This window comes from Pagrus pagrus (assembly GCF_965226575.1).
Source record: "Pagrus pagrus genome assembly, chromosome: 17".
Classification (NCBI taxonomy): Eukaryota; Metazoa; Chordata; class Actinopteri; order Spariformes; family Sparidae; genus Pagrus; species Pagrus pagrus.
This window is the reverse complement of record NC_140201.1, coordinates 20662329-20679351: the sequence shown is the minus strand read 5'-3', so window position 1 is coordinate 20679351 and position 17023 is coordinate 20662329. Positions and strand designations below refer to the sequence as shown.

The 17023-nt window shown below is 41.3% G+C and overlaps 1 protein-coding gene across 5 annotated transcripts in view; it reads left to right on the top strand.

Moving 5' to 3' along the window:
- Positions 1–9165: 9165 nt before the first annotated feature.
- adcy2b (adenylate cyclase 2b (brain)) overlaps positions 9166–17023 on the top strand; it is a 56444-nt gene continuing 48586 nt past the window's right edge. For 3 of the 5 annotated variants that reach the window (XM_084379455.1, XM_084379454.1, XM_084379452.1), the window contains exons 1-3: positions 9166–9242; positions 10467–10602; positions 14201–14943. In XM_084379455.1, the coding sequence (XP_084235581.1) occupies positions 14680–14943 (264 nt within the window). In that variant the 5' untranslated portion in view covers positions 9166–9242; positions 10467–10602; positions 14201–14679. Of the gene's footprint in view, positions 9243–10466; positions 10603–14079; positions 14944–17023 lie in introns of those variants that run through there. The other 2 variants (XM_084379456.1, XM_084379453.1) reach the window with 2 other exon arrangements.

The following is a 17023-nucleotide window of genomic DNA, read 5'->3' as shown; positions in this document are numbered from 1 at the left end:
TTCAGTGGGTGTTTTCTTTTTAAGTGAAAGTGTAATAATGTGGATACTTAAAGCAGCATTTAAGGGGCAATTTTGAAGATATGCCCAGGATTTTAGTCCAAAACATTTAGAAAATGAACATTTCTAACATTTTCAACAGAGTGTGAAGAATTGAAGATGGTTTGGCTTCTGGTTTGGTCAAAATAAATCCTCAATTCACAGAGTAAGATGTGACAATATTCCAGCCCTACACTCTGTTTTCAGTCCACTGCTGATATCGGACTCTTCCTCAGTCCTCTGCCGCGTCATGCCTCTCCTCGCCTGCCATGTGTTCTCATCCCTGGAGTCTTCATCTGGTCCTGGTCAGAGCTTCTGTAAATCACCCGTATCCCCTGTCTTCAGAGGCTCTTCACTTCCAGCCCGTTGTCCAGCCATGTTCAGTGTATTCAATCCCTGTTGCTCCTGGTGCCTCCTTCATCATCCAAGGTTATGTTGTGAGTAGACTACCTTCAGCTATTAGGCCTACTTAGCTCCACGACTAACTAACTCACTATACCTCAAGATAGCAAATACTGTAATGAGCAGCAGTAAGCGGTTATGCTGCCCCCTATAGTTTTGGAGCTACCTTCAAATTCAGGTCATGTCTTACAAATTATACCTTTAATACATTGCTGACCATTTTGCTAGCAGCCCAGCAGGTGTAAACACAACACAGTATATATCATAGTATGCTATATTATCATCGCATACATTTTCAACTAGACACGGCAACAATAGCATTCATTTGGCAAATGCAAGTTCAGCATTCACTCCTTTAAGCTTTTGTTTTAGTATCAACCAACTTGTGAGGGAAATATCTGCCTCTTTAGCTGCTAAACACTCAGCTATATTCACCAGCTAGCCTCTAACTGCAGGAGGGCTACAGTGGGCTCATCTGCCTGCTGTGGGTGGGTGTAGTGAGACTGAATCAAAACAGTAAAGGTGTAGGCCATAAAACCAAAACAATTAGCTGGGAACGTTTTTTTAGAGCACCCTTTACATTATGTAATAATCATTTGATCCATTCTACAGATAAAAATATGGACTTGTGCAGCTTTAAAGGTGCACTACGTCGGTTTGGGGAGGAAAATTAATCAGACCAGAAAGATCTACATTGACTGACTGGATTTTTTTTATGCATAAGCAAACTAAATATACAATCTCTCTTTGTTTTCATGACTGAATAAACTTAACAAACTGACCTTAAAGGACAACACACTTTCATACTGTTTTACTTTGTTTATATGTGGCGGACCCTGCCACTTTTCTAGCTTCAAACAGTGTTCTGGGGACCTTATTTTCCTCTGAGAACAGCTTGTTTATTCACTTATGGAAAAAAATTAATATGTCAGAGTTTGTATTATTACCTCATTGATATTGCAAATATTAAAATTCCAAAACTACATAGTGCTCCTTTAACTTGCCATTTTTGAAAGCTTGTTAATTAGCCCGAACGCCTGGGGTTTACAGTTTAGTTCCCACTGTGACTGTGTGGCTCTGGTATCTTCTTCAGTCAACATGTGCTTCTCCTCATCAACACTGGGTGGTGCACATGCACTGTACTGCTGCTGGGGCTGCATCAGCCCAGCCTTTTCAGACATAAGGCTGCTCTACATTGCAGGGCTCTTTGGTGTCTTCAGTACGCCTAAACCCCTCGAAACCAAATATAGAGGCGTTAACTCCACATTGCCAGACTTTGTCCACAAGCTTCACATTCAGTCACACTGGGCCCTCGTGGATGTCAGGTGTTTGTATGTGTGTGGTTTTGTTCAGGATTAGGTGTACTGGCGGCGCTGCTTCTCATGATAGAAAAGCACAAGTCCAGCCAGCTCTGAAGCACCTGCCCAGGCATCTTCGTGACGATCCTGATCCCCTTGTCTTAACCTCGCTTACATGAACTCTGAACGGGGATAAAGCTGAACTACAGTGGGAGCCTGAAAAGATTAGACCAAAAGCTTGGGTTGAACAAGGTGAAAGAGGCAAGAAAGTAGGAGCATTTGAATTGTAAAGCAGGAACCTGCTCAAAAGTGGGATATATGGATTAGTGTTCAAAGCAGGTGAGGATGACAGGAAAAAGATGAAGAGATGAGAATCAATGGTCTTTCAAAGGAGTCTGAGTGCTCTTCAGGGGACTAACTCCAGTAAGAAAGTTAAAAACAGAGACGGGATAGGAGCTCCTCTTTGTAATGATGTCTAAACCTGTCTATTCAACTTAAAGAAGGCTGTATTTTCACAGAAAACCATCTCTGATAAATAAGCTGGAGAGGAATCTGTCCAGTAAACAGATTGCTGGCTTCGATATGTCTGAGCAGTGCCAGCAGTATTACCTGATGACCCAGGCCAATAGTCTCCCCTCAGCCAGAGCTGAATTAAACAGCTTTGAGTTGAAATTCTCGATGCACGGCTGAATGAACAAGTCAGTGATTAGCTGCATCCGCGCTTAGTTAGAATCTTAAACCAGAGCAGAGAGAGGACAGGCAGCTGAAACTTTGTGTTTGACTGTTTGACTCTAACTGATCATTTAAAATTTACTTTTCTGCTTGTGATGAGGAGCATATTTGTGTTGGATTGATTTAATGAGACCACAATATTGTTGTCTGCATGTTGTACAAATTGTACAACATTTTTTAAAGGATAAGTTCCCCCATAAATATTAATTATCTATTCACCCTCATGCGAAAAGAAAGCAAGGTGTTTCAAAGTTCTATGGAGCCATTTCAGGGGTTTCTTTTGTTTTGTTTGTTTTGTTTTTTTACGTTTGAAAGCAAGTCTCCCTCTACTTTAGCTGTTAAGGGGAATGCTGCAACACTGTTTTGCTGTAAAGCTCCAGAAATGTTTTGTGGAAACTTAGAAAACAGTATGAGGGTGAGCAGATCATGACTGAATCTAACACTGTCAGCTGAGGACTGCCATCTGCACAGTTTGAGTGTGTTTAAGAGCTATGAGTAGTTTAAAGCCTCTCGTATCAATATTTTTCAACATAAGTCAGTCCGTCATATGTTTATAGTTAGTAAAGTTATCACACAGTTCTGCAGTTCACTTCGGTTTTAGGAGCATTTCAGCGTTTTGAATCACTGTTTTGATTTTATGGCCCAAAACTTCACTGTTTTGTAAATTTTTCAGAAAAAGCTCCAAAAAGCCAGTTCAGCTGCCTAACCAGCACTAAACAGCCGACAGGCAAAGACAGCAACTAGCTGGGGAACATAGTGGAACATTTAGCAACTAAAAAACTTCTAATGAGGTAATTATACAAACTCAGAAATATCTATCTTTTCCATAGCTGAATAAACAAGCTGTTCTCAGAGGAAAATAAGGTCCCAGAACACTGTTTGAAGCTAGAAAGGTGGCAGGGTCCGCCAACGCAAGTGTAGTTAAAGAATGAACCTCCTCCAACCTTTCCCAGGTTGTTTAACATGAATCATTTTGATATGGCTGTGTAGGATGGGAAAAGGAGGGACATTTACGGAATGACATAAATATATCATGTTTTTATGTCCTTGCTTTCCTGAGAATTATCTTCCATTCCTCAGATTGATCTTGTGACCCCTGAGGAGGACCTGACCTGAACCATTGCTTGAAATATTAACATAATCAGCCATGGTTATCATAATATGTACCACTGACACTGAATGACAGTGAGTTGTTATGATTTTATGTCAGTAGCCATTTGTTACAAACCAGCTCATTAAGTTAAGTGTTGTATTTACAGTGTACAGTGCCGAGAGAGAACACCATCTCCAGTACTTAATGATGTTGTAAATCCCCAATATTTTTCCAGGGAGTCTTCTATCTCAATGATCATCCAGTTCTCAAGATTTTGTGCTGGAGCAAACAGAGACAAACTGCATTTTAACAAGCCTGGTAAGAATCCCTTGCAGAATAGCAATCAAAGGCAATTAAAAGCCTGATTAACTTAGCATTTTGTCGATTCCCAGATACTTTGCGTATCTCTCAAATAAGGAGTTTTTTGTCAGGGGAGCAAATGCAAAACAGGCTGGGTGTACGGCGCAGTTTAAATAACTGTGTTTGATTGAGAAAAACATTGCGTGTGGTACCTAATGAATCCCACAGTGTTCATCTTAATGAGGAATCAGGAGTTCTCCGTGTGGGTGGCCTCTCTCTCCCTTTCTCTCTCTCTCTCTCTCTCTCTCTCCATCACTGTCTCTCTCTCACCCACCTTCCCATCTTGATTGCTACTTATCTAGGTCATCTCCGTGTGTTTTAATCACCGTTGGGTTGAGAGAGACCCAGTTAGGTGATGAGGCCCACTTTGTTAGTCCTGCCGCAATTATCATTGTTCGTGCTCAGCTGCAGCTGCTCCAGTTCAATATTCACAAGATGCTTTTTAACCTAGATCCGTTTTAGCCCTTTAATATGTTCAACAACTTCATATCATATATTGGAGACCGAGGAGCAGATTTGGTTTTGACCTTTTCATTTCAAGTGCGCTTCGGTGAATCCATTAGACAGGATTGATCTCCATCCCTGCTGATTTCCCAGATGAGTAAAGGTGGATGTGTGACACCAAGCAGGCCCAATAATATCGTCCACTCACTGATTTCTGACAGTCCTGCTGGATGCAATATGTCTGTTTCTGTATTTGGTCTACATAAAACGGCAACACACAGAGGAAGCCATGCTAGAATCCAATCGTAAAGCTCTCTGTTCTTCCTGAGCTCACGCTGCTTTCTATTTAAAAAAGTGACAAGCTGCAGATTTCTCTCAGCAGGCCTGCCAGCAGCGTGCATCCTAATTATTTGATTACCCAAGACAAGCTAAAAAAAAATAAAAAATTGATTCTTAAACACAGAAGAAACGTCTTGAGCCAGGCCTTAAAACAGCACAGTGACAGGCGCATGTGCAGCAGAGCAGAACACACAAATACAATTTATCTCCATCACAATGCACATGTGCAGGTCAGATGTCGCTGTCATTTTGCTCCTCAGGCTTCACTGTTTTTCTTCCTGTTCCCTTTCTATAAATAAAACTTGTTACTGTCAGCAGGCATTTTCAATTTGGAATAGACCATTACCATGACCACCACACCGTATCCATAATAGATCCTGTGACAGTCAGTCTTTGTATTTCTGTTTTGATGCAACAACGAAGAGTTTTTCTTTCTTTCTTTGTTTTTTGCAAATAGTTAGTTAGTTTCGGCACTAGGTAGAGAAAAAAAAATATAAGAATTTCATTGCATTAATACCTTGATTATCTCTGAATGTGATGATAAAGCCTTTGGATCTTTGAATCCTTTGAGGTGAGAAACCTACCAATAATTTGAATATTTTCCTAAATGTCATATTTGATTTAAATATTAACGTTAAACGATTCACCATATCATTAAAGCTGCACTTATCAACATTTTAAATAAATGTTCGATCATATTACTTGAGTAGAATAAGAAAGGGTTTGCTCGTGTTGACGAACCAACAGAGAATTATAAGCCCGACTCTCTTGTTCCCTTTAGGTTTATAAACCGACTGCTCACTACATGTCCAGTCCTGGTTTGTCAACATAGTGGAGCTTTTAGCACAGGAGTTGGTGGAGACCAAAACAGAGCCAAAAAAGAGGGAATATTACATTCATCGGTTATTTAGAAACACAATTTCAAATAAATGATAACATGAGTTTGTGTCTCCTGAATGTGTAAATCGTGGACGTTTAATGAGAACTTGATAGAGCAGTGATGCTGGGCCCTGTTCAGTCCCAAAAAGCTGCTCAGTGGTGCATGAAGCCACAAAAGTTTCAACTTATTTAAAGCATTGGTTTCTTCAAGACTTCAAGAGTTATTTTGTGGGGGGTTACAGCTGCTTCTTTCACAATGTAAGCCTGTGGGGAAAAAGTCGCTTTGGTCCGCTGTGCATCACGTGAAAAATGACACTATGTCAAATTGGCTTCAAAAGCTCTTCCCGGGGGCTTGGTGTAAATAGGCAACTGTTATAGCTTACATGCCAGCATAACTCGTAAGCAGATGCCATATCTGTGGACAAAATCTATGCTTTCTATGAAAATATTTGCTGACTTTATCTGAAAATTTTCATAGAATATTGTTTTAGCAGTTAACAGCTAGCATACAGGTGATATGGACTTTAGGCTACTGTTAACATGAAATAATATAAATCTTGCGTAACTGCCAAAATAACTTTTTTTTTATTTCAAAGATATACCAATACAACTTAATCAGGTGATAATATGTAAGAATGTGTTTTCAGTTTGTTCAAGTGCCCCCCAATTGTTCAAAAAAATGCATAAATGCACCTTTAACAAAAATGTGTTTTGTCTAGGTAGGAAATTCTCAGAAACAGTAGTAGTAGCAGTAAAGATATTCACAGTCTTAACCTTTAAATGAGTATTTGCCACTATATTAAGGGGTTATCTCATAGTTGCAGTATTTCCCGCAGCACGTGAAGGCAGCATAGCTCCATCGTCCTCTCTCCATCTGCTTCCTCGTCTTCTACCCTGACACCGTGCCTCTGTCTGTATGTGGGAGGGTGTTGATGCAGAATTAGTGTGTTAAGGCCACTCTTCCTCAATGTGCTCTCATTCTGTCACCGCCTTTAGCGCTGGGTGTGTGTGTGTGTGTGTGTGTGTGTGTGTGCTCGTGTGGAGTGGGTAGCAGGTGGTCAACACAACCACACCTGTTGTTAATGTGATGGAGTATCAGAGCTTATATAGAATACTCCATTTATAGCACATCGGACACACACATGGATGATGAATGGGATGTGGTTTGACAACATGACAAAAACAGGCGTTGTTTGTCTGTGGCTGTCCGTGTCTCGCACACACTTGCTCATATCCGCCGGTCAGTGCGTGAGAGTGTGTATGTGTGTGTGTGTTTTTGTTTTTGTGTGTGATATTTTTGGGGTTGTTTCCTCAAGTTTTATCTCCCACCTCCTCCTCCTCCCCTCGCAGTCTAAGTTACACTTAACAGATTAGCTCCACAGTGACACTCCCCTCACATGTGGAAGGTTGTGTGTGTGTGTGTGTGTGTGTGTGTGTGTGTGTGTGTGTGTGTGTGTGTGTGTGTGTGTGTGTGTGTGTGTGTGTGTGTGTGTGTTGATCTTGGTAAATAGTGGGATTCCCCTAAATTTGAGTTACAAGGACTCATGAAAAACAACATTTATCAGACTGATCAAAAGACAAGTCGAATTAAGGAAAATGGCTCACAGTTCAAGCACACACACACACACACACACACACACACACACACACACACGCACTCCTAAACTATCATGGGGGTTATGTGTGTGTTTGTTCACACAGCTCAGCTCAGTTCATTTATCTTTCTTTGTTGTGTCAAGGCAGACCTAATTAGATTACATTACACACACTTATTCAAGGCAACCAAGCAGGAAGCATATGAAATGTTGCAATATGGTTTGAGCACACACACACACACACACAGACATAGACACCAAACACTGCAGATTTAGACTTCATCACTCGTTTGTCAAATGCCTCTGTTACCACCAGAAGGGTGATTTGATGTGACAATGAAACACAGATTCGCACCAATTTCCGCGGGGTCAAAAAGCCGCCGCGGCGACGACGCAGACTGGCAGTCACAAGAGGCAGAATGAGCAACACTGAATGGCTGTAAATACATCACACTTCATGTCATACAGCTATCAGCTTGTCAGGGGGAATCTGGGTTATTGCGATGCGTGACTCCTGGCGTCAGTCATTCCTTCTTCTATCTCGCTGCCGTCTTTCCTGTTACTAAAATAAATATTTGGGCTTCGGCTGTTCCAGAAGGCCTCATCTTTCTGCCGTCTTTGACAGCAGAGCCCTGCTTTACATTCAGGAGGTTACTGACACTGAGAACTTGATCCTCCTCTGAGCAACCACTGGAGCATCTGAAGTTCAGACTATTTAGTGTCATTTTGAGACTGCAGTTAGTGGTGGTGTTGAAATGGAGTCAGGGTTTTAAAACCTCTGTGGAATAATTCTGCACAATTAATTTGAACTTTTGCAGAATATGTTTTTATCATTACTCCAGTCGCTACAATTACTTAAACTATTAATTATATTGTAGCCATGCAACACTTAAACTCAGGGGTCTCTCAAACAAAACAAAACATAAGATGTAAGTAGCGTAGGATAATAGGAGTTGTTGTCTTCACTGTCATACAACCACCATATCTGATGAAAATCTATCTGATGTGACTCAGGCAGAAATGTTCATGGAAGAGGTATTTTACTGAAGTTTATTTCACGTTACATTTAGTCACGTTGGCTGACATCTTTTTGTTGTTTGATCATCGTTGGAAATCATTAGGATAATGTTAGTGCACAACTCAACAGAATGCACAGCAAGGTCTAGTTGTTTTTGCCTCAGACTAGTTGTAGTTTCAAACCAGTGTTGTTTTAGAGGTAAACAGCCAGAAACCGCAAATTTGGGTGTGTTTTAATGTCTTGTCATTGATTAACTAAAGATTATTCAAAGAGTGATGTAGGCCACTTATTACCTACAGCCCAAAGTGACTGTAACACTTTAAAAGTCCTACATTATGCTCATTTTCGGTTTTTAATGTTCAAAAACCCATCATATTTGTCATACTGTCCTACCTGCAGCCTCTTAATTCACCCTCTTTCTGAAAGCCTCATTTTAGTGCCTGTCTCTTTAAGGCTCCCCCTCCTGAAGCGCTCAGTCTGCTCTGAGTGGTTAGCTCTCACAGGCCTGAGACTGCACCGGTTATCCTGTTTCTGCTTCCATTCTGCCTTCGTTTTTACAACCACCATTAGGGCAGTAACTGTATAGCTTTGACATCACATCAGGTCCTGACAGCTTGTTTGAAGACACAGTTTCTGAATATGGTCTGTGTGAAATGTCACATTCTATAATATGGTCACTTTAAAAGTCAAGAATTACAATGTGATAGTATGATAAAAAACATTTTTACAAAATGCATCATTTTAATAAGAAAATAGATATTTTTATTAATTTAGAGCTGCATTAAATTATATTCTTTACATTGACAATGAATTAAGCCCACTGAGAATTAATAGCCGACTGCCTCATTGAGTCTCAAGGTTCTCATTAACTCCACTATAAACAGATGGCGGCCATTTTCTCACACAAGCTTGCCATCCTGCCCAGCAGCAGAAGAGAGAGTGAGCTAGAGTAAATGACTAGTGGGTGAAGAAAGTTGGACACCTACCAAGCCAAAGACCAGATATCGTTCTGAGGGACTGGCTGAGACTAAAAACGGAGCTAAAAGGTGAGTGTTATTGTTTTCAGTTGGCTAAAAGTCAAAGCTAAGCTAATAATGCTGTGTGTTAGCTAAGAGGTTCTGTAAGAGACTTTAGACTTAAGAGGGCAACTGGCAACTGTTTGCTCAGGTGTTAGCAAGAAGTAAGCACACACGTAGCATAATGCTTATTCTATAAAGTAAACACCGACTCCATGTACAATTTTTAGAGTGTACTGCCTAGGCAGTTAACATCTAACATCCAAAACAAAACATTAACAGAGAGGGAGGGATAGTAAGTAATACTGGGGCACTGACATGCTAATGTTAACGTTGCTGCTAAAGTAAAATGTGCACTCATAAGAAATAAAGCTGACTGTTGGCCCAAAGATTGCTTTTATTTTCTGTTTGTGTAAATGTTTTTCTGGATCCTTCTCAACAACTAATTTATCTTTTACTCCTGCGAGTAGCTGCTTATATCTCTGTGTATATTCCCTTGTGTAACAGCACAGCTTTTAATGGAAGACATTTTTTACTCTAAATACATAGCGAAAAAAGCACAGGTGCAACTAAGAGCCATAAATCAGGCACACCTGAATGAAAATAAATAGTGTCGTTAGAGCCAGCTGTGTCGTTCCTGCTGTGGCTTGTCAAATTTCTTCTCTGAAAAAGCTCCACAGTATCCATCAACAGCTCAACACCCATACTGACACTTTTCAGTATGATTAATATTTCCATTTTTCGCTATATAAATATGTTCACATTCACATTCGTGCACTTAAACCACTGAGGACAAAAGGTAGAATCAGTATTGAATGTTTTATTAGAAATGATTGTATTTGAATTTTTTTTAATGCAGCTTTGGTTAAAGATATGTTGTTCGATCAAAATCAACTAGTAAACAGTACCGACAGCATTTTAATCAAGGCAGTTGATCATTTGTTATTGATCTGCATGGAGGTTTGTTTTTGTACTGTACAATATGACTGAAGTGGGAGAATCTTCCTTTTAAAAGGTCACCTATCTGACAAAACATGTAGATGATCAATTCGTTGAGGGTTAATGTACAGAAGGACATGATGATAATATCATTATCATTATCTCTGTCACTACTGTCATTACCCAACTAGATTGTGATTCTCCATGCATTTTTCACCCTGCCCTTTTCTCTACAGTGATTGATTTGCCTGCTCTGCTCTTTTATGAAAATTGATGTTAAAGGTTTTCTTTCTTGGCATCTTCTTCTTTCTCCAGTCAGACGAACATTGAACGGTCACAGCCGCTTTGAGCTCAGCACACTCGATTTCCAGCTGTTTGTACTGCTGTTGGTCCAAAAACTGAAGTTCCATATACTCCATAATCTCCAAGAGTAAGAAGCTATGAATCCTGAGTAAGTCCATTCATGTGTCTATCTCTTAAATACTAAATTCTCACATATTGCTAATAAGGTTTTTATAACACACTCACTGTTGCATTCTGGGATTTTCAAAGTTGGATTGAATGTCTGAAGGGGGTGGACAGTTGGAATCAGATGAAATATGGTGAATCCAGGTGTCCTTGTTGTAATGATCTGCCCTCAGGACCTTTGCATTTATGTATTGACTACATCATGTGCACAATCAATCAAAACAAGACAACACAAATGCTGTAAATAGACTGTCACATTGCATTTGTGTTGCCAAGCTAGCAGCAGGGTTCTGTGTATTGTTCTGTTGTGTCGGTTTTGTGATTGTTAAGACCAAATGTCATAAAAATTGCCATGAAAATGTGTACATATCCTGAGACAGCGTGCCCCAATGACATTTGGTTCCCCCCTTTTTAAAAACCAAAACTAAAACAAGCACAATACTCAGGATGCAGTGATGTTGCCCCTGCCAAATAATGCTGGGGTGAACTTGTTTTGCATTTGGGAAAGCGAGCCCTGGCACTTAACTGGCTAAATCCCCACAAAAGAAAAAGTAAACGCTGCCAGCCCTTTTAGTTTCCTACCATTAGCGACCAGGTTAAGGTTAGGACAGCTTGCCATTTTCAGCGTGTAGGTTACTAGCTTGGAGGCTTTTGTTGTTGTTTTTCATAGCAATTTTAAAAAATGGTAACAAGCAGAGGGCAGAAGGGGAAGAGAATTTTGATTAAAAGATTCTCTCCATGGCAGGTTTGTACCAACAGTCTACATCCAATAATTCAGACTACCACAAGGTTGACATTTTGGTTTTGTAATGAAAGTCTCAACAACAGCTAGATCGATTGTCATGAAATTTGGTGCAGACATTCAAGGTCCCCTGAGAAATAATCCTTTTGAGCGGGTTAAAGATTTCATCTGTTAGTACAGTTCATCAGTAATGATTGCCTGATTGTCCCAAGCAAGTCAAATGCCACACCAGCGTGATAAATCTTGCAACTCACCTGCCTGATTCTGCAAGTTGTAAAAAAATAAATACATCTAAAAAAAATTAAACACAGATTTTTTTCCCCAGAGTTGATGATGGAAGTTGTGAAGGGGTGAGCCATCTCACTTTCTTGTCATCTCTTTTTAGAAAATGGCATGAGAAAACGATTCAGCATTGATGATGATGATAATAATAATAATAATAATATTAATAAAAAATATATTTTATTTATATAGCGCTTTTCATGATACTCAAAGAAACTTTGCAAAATTACATTTAAAAAGTGCATTATAAAGGAAACCAACACATTAAAAACATATAGAAAATAAGCATCATCACACATAAAAAGCAGTTCTGAAAAAATGTGTTTTGATGTGATTTTAAATGTGGTCAGGTTGGTGCAGTGTTAGGAGAGAGAGGTCCAGAGGGAGGGGACAGCTATGGAGAAGGCTATGTTAATTTAGTTAATGTTGAACCCTGGCTAGATAGTCAGTCAGTTGAGTACGGTCTTTCAGGTTCCCTTCAGAATGAACTGTGATGATTCCCAGACTTTTCATCCCATGCAGTTTAGCAAAAAGCCCATTAGCCTCCTTTTCCCTCCTATTTCAAGATATATCCGCAAAACAAATGACGTTCCCACCAGCCTCATCCTATCATCACATTAGCTTATCGGCAAATGTTAGCATGCTAAAGGCCCTGACACACCTGATAGTCCTGTTGTCAGGGACAGCCCTTGTCCGAGGCTTTTTGTCGGATTCAGCATATACAATCAGTGAGAGAAATCACTCTGATTGGCTGTTCAGCGAAAGGGGAAAGCCCCTCGAACCTGCCGCTGTAGTTTCCATTCATTTGATCCTTTTAGCATGGTTTTCCCCCTTTTTTCCTCCTCTGCCTCTTTGCCAGTGCCATTTGCAACTTTTTAACAGACGTATTCTCCATTAGGAGTGGCTATATTTGCAAGAGTGGTGTCAAAAAACAGTGCTTAATCATTACAACGGTTTGTATATCAGCAGAGAGGTATTTCCTTTCATGCAGGCGCAGAACGTATGAGCTTGTTGGACACCAGCTGTAGTCGTTGCAATGTGTTCAAGTGCAGCTTTTTGGCTGAGACACAGGAGACATGAGGCGACACAGGAGTCAGCCTTTTATGCAGCTAGTTTTTTTATGTCAGTTTTGTATATAGGGGCCTGAACACGCTAAACTAAGATAGTAAGTGTGGTTAACATTTGCAGGTAAATATTGCTATTTTAACACACTTATTGTAAGAATTTCAGCTGGCCAATTTTAGAGCACAGCCCCACAGAGCTGCTTGCATGTCTGTACAGTCTGTTCCATCTGTATAAGTTGGTAACAGTTTGCCACAGGCTGGGTGCATTATTCACTGGGGATGAGATGTTTGTTGCTTCATTTATGGCTGCTTGTAATTTCGTGTGCTCTGGGACGGAGGTTTATTCTGTTGCCTTCACTTTCACACTGGATAAGTTCAACACTCAGCTGTTATCTGAAGACGTGAAGCCTATTTCTAAAGATGACCTTCAATTCTATGGACAGTATTTATCATTATCAGATACGCTACATGCTTTGCCTTAGCGTACACACTCTTTCTCTCTCTCTCTCGCTCTCTGGTTAGCATGCTTCAGAGGGAACTGTGGGTTTGACACATCGAAGTGGCATGGCCGTTTTCACACTTCACAGATCATCACATGTAGCATGGCAAGAGCTGAGAGAGGAAGCCCGCCGTGGCAGAATGCGAGTGGAGATGAAAGAAAGAGAGAAATGAAAGCTGGGAGGAGGAGGAGAGGAATATTTGGATTTTGGTTTGTCAGATCTTATTTTACTCTCACCAAGACGGCACACACAGACACACACTGTCGCTCTCAAACTTTCACTCATTACCAGCTCTCTCTTCCCTCTTCTTCCCCCCCGTTTGAAGCACCAATCTCTCTTCCTCCCACACTCTCTCTGTCTCTGGAGGTTTTTCCTTCCTGACTTTGTTTCTTCTTCCTCTTCCTCCCCGTCCTTCCCCCTTCTGTGTGTGTTTTTCTTGCCCGTCTTTTTATCTCGTCACCGGCTGCTGGATGGCATTTTATTCTCTTTCCCTCCACACTCTGCTGCTCTTCTTGGTTTGGCACAGCTGCTACAACCCTTCTCACTCACTCACTTTCACTCTGCCTTTTACACACGCATGCGCATGCACGCACACACACACACACACACACACACACACACACACACACACACACACACACACACACACACAGCTCTTCTTCCTCTCTTCTCTTCTGCCAACTTCACACTGTCTTCTGTTTCTCTCTTATGTAAATGTCTAACTCTTCTCTTTTCTGCACCTTGCAAACACACACACACACACACACACACACATACAGTCTTGAGTCATATACCAGTTCTCTCCACATTAGCTAATCTCACACATCACCATTCTCACATTTCCACTCGCTCTGATAGGTACAGCACACACACACACACACACACACACTCTTTTACCCACTAGCTCTCCCCACCACACACATTGGTACACACCCTCTCTCCTCTCGCTCTCTCTTCTCCCTCCCAGTTATACACATTCTCTCTCTCCCTCAGTCCTCATCTGCACCTCAGCAGAGTTACATGTTGCCTCGTCGCAGCCAGAGAGCAGAGCGGCGAACACAGACTGCCTGACCAAACATCAAGAAGGAGAAGCAAGGAAGGGACGTCTCTCTCTCTCCTCTCCGGTGTCCAACCACCTTTTCTGAGAGGAAGAGGAGGAGGTGGAGGAGAAGGAGGAAGAGCAGTTTTCACACTGTCCTGACTCAGTTTGTCGCCTCGAGCGGAGGGAGCGGTAGAGGATGCGAGGCAAACCGGAGGAGCTGAAAAGTTGGCTTTCTCTCACTCCACTGTCCATCCATCCCACACGACTGACCAAACTTTTTTAAACCAGGAGGAGGAGGAGGAGGAGGTGGAGGTGGACTTTTGAGGGTGAGGAGGAAGGGGAGAGAAAGCATCCCTCACACTGTTCACTTTTGTGCACACGTGTTTCGGTCGGTCAGCAAGCAGGACCGTCCTTCCAGAGGCAGCTACCCATGTGGCAGGAGGCTCTGTGGACCCGAGGACGCTACCTGCTGGAGAAGAGCGATGGCGGCGAGGGCGGCGAGGGCCCCGAGATCCTGGGAGATGGGTGTCCAGGGTTTCAGGGTGAGGTGTGCGTGGAGGGCGAGAAGCCCCAGGACTGGCTGTACGAGTCCTACTACAGAATGAGCCAGCAGCATCCGCTGATCGTGTTCCTGCTGTTGATCGTCATGGGAACCTGCCTCGCACTGCTGGCCGTGTTCTTTGCTTCAGGACTGGTGAGTGAGTGTGTGTTTACAGTGTGTGTGTGCAGAGGTGAGTGTTTAGACAGGTGTTTATTGGTGTGGGTAAGTTTATCCATCCAGAAGGAAGAGGTTATTGTAGCTTGATGTGAAATATAAAAGCAGCACATCGGCGCCAATGAACAGTGAATGTTATTACTGTTACATTTCACAACATTTTCACAAAAGTAACAATTTCAAAATGTTGTCTCTTGTCATCAGAAATCACTTCTTCATGGTTTTAAGAATAAATAGAAGAAGACCTTTGTAGTTAAAGGAATAGTTGCACATTTTGGAAAATTTCCTTATTTTCTTTTATCCAGAGAGCTACTAAGAGACGGATACTGCTCAATCATCATAAAGGTGGAGCAGGCATACAGTAAGCTTAGCATAAGGACTGAAAACAAGAGGAAGCAGTTAGCCTGTCTTTGTCCAAAACATACAAAATTCCCCTTTTCAGCACGTCGACAAGTTCTATAATTGCACATTTCATATTTTTTACACATATTTATTCAATCTCTATGCACGGGATGTTAGTAAACTGTTTGTAGTCCAATTAGTATTGGCTTATCACAACTGAGAGGGCTTTGATTGCATGCAGGTAAAAGGTAGAATGCATTGGCCGAAATGCATTCTTGGAAACCCTTGGCTATTGTCTCATGACAACAGTTTGAGTTTTTTGAAGAAATGATGTGCATTAGTCATATGCAGACATCTATTTATAGAGATTAGTCATCTCTCTACTCCAACTCCATTCTCATATTTTAAGTTGCTAATTGGACTATAAACAATGACCGGCACACAGAAGATGTATTCTTGGCCCAGATATCCGTTCTCTGTAATCCAGGTATCTGCTGGCCGTTGCCCAGACGATAGCCGATGGGTTCCAAGATTGGTATTTATTTAACATGAGCTGCAATAACCAGCAAAAAGAAAAGCATACCACCCACAGAAACTCAAACAAGTGGACATGACAGTAATGCATACACTGAGTAAGAGGTATATAACATATTTTTTTGCCTCATTCCTCTTTGCTTCTCTCTAGTACAAGTGATGATCAGAATTGCAGTCATAGAGCAAGACCAAAGTTAAATTAATTTTTATAATGAACCTCCATTGATCAAAAAAAAAAAAATCAAAGTGCACTTCAAAAAAGTCAGAATAAAGGTCAGCGTTTGGTTTAATTGTGGTGGAATGCTGCACTCTTCATTACATTACTATAAAAGATTCTGCAGCATGGCTACATCAAGCTGTATATTGCATTAGATAGAAATCTTCTCGTTACAATCACAGATAAGTGTTATATAGAATAATAGAAGAAGAGTTTCTGTTTAAGCATGAGACTGAATGAGACAGGGAGGCCCATGTGCATGTGTATGAATATGTGTGACAAGATAAGTGGCCGTGAAGCAGCACTTTAATTGCAACACCGGGTTTGCAGAGTGGATCAAGAGCGGGATGAGAGTTTAGTTCGCAGCTGTGTGGGTGTTGGTGCTTTTGTCAAGTGAAAAGTGTTGTTTTGGCCACAAACACTCCACCACAAACACAAGCTATTGTTTCTCAAGTACTGCTTTTGTGTTTTTATGAAATAGCCGTACAAAAGGAAGCCCACTCGTTGCTGTGGTTGTTGTTTCAAAATGATTGTTTTGCTGCTATATGTTCCACGGGATCTGCAGACTTGCCGTGCTTTTCTCTCTGTGTGCGTCATGTGCGTTCAGAGAAGCACATGGAGGTCAAGGGTGAAACCATCAGTCAGACATCGGGGGGTAGGTGGAATCCTCAAAAACAATGCAAAAAAGAATAGATACATTTGTGAGTGAGAGTGATCAGCTGTACGTGATGCATTGCTGTTGTGTTCTCTGGTTAACATGTAAACGAATATGAACATGGAGGAGTTCACTGACCCTTATGGAATTGGAAAATTTGCTTCTTCTTTTTTTTTTAGCTTTTGGAGGCATTTAATGACTGGCCATGATGACAAATCTGGGGGGGATACATTTTCATTTTTCATATTCTGGGAGTGGGGGGACATGAACCCCTGCCTCCACCCCTCGTTCTTGTTCTAACAGGGTCGTTC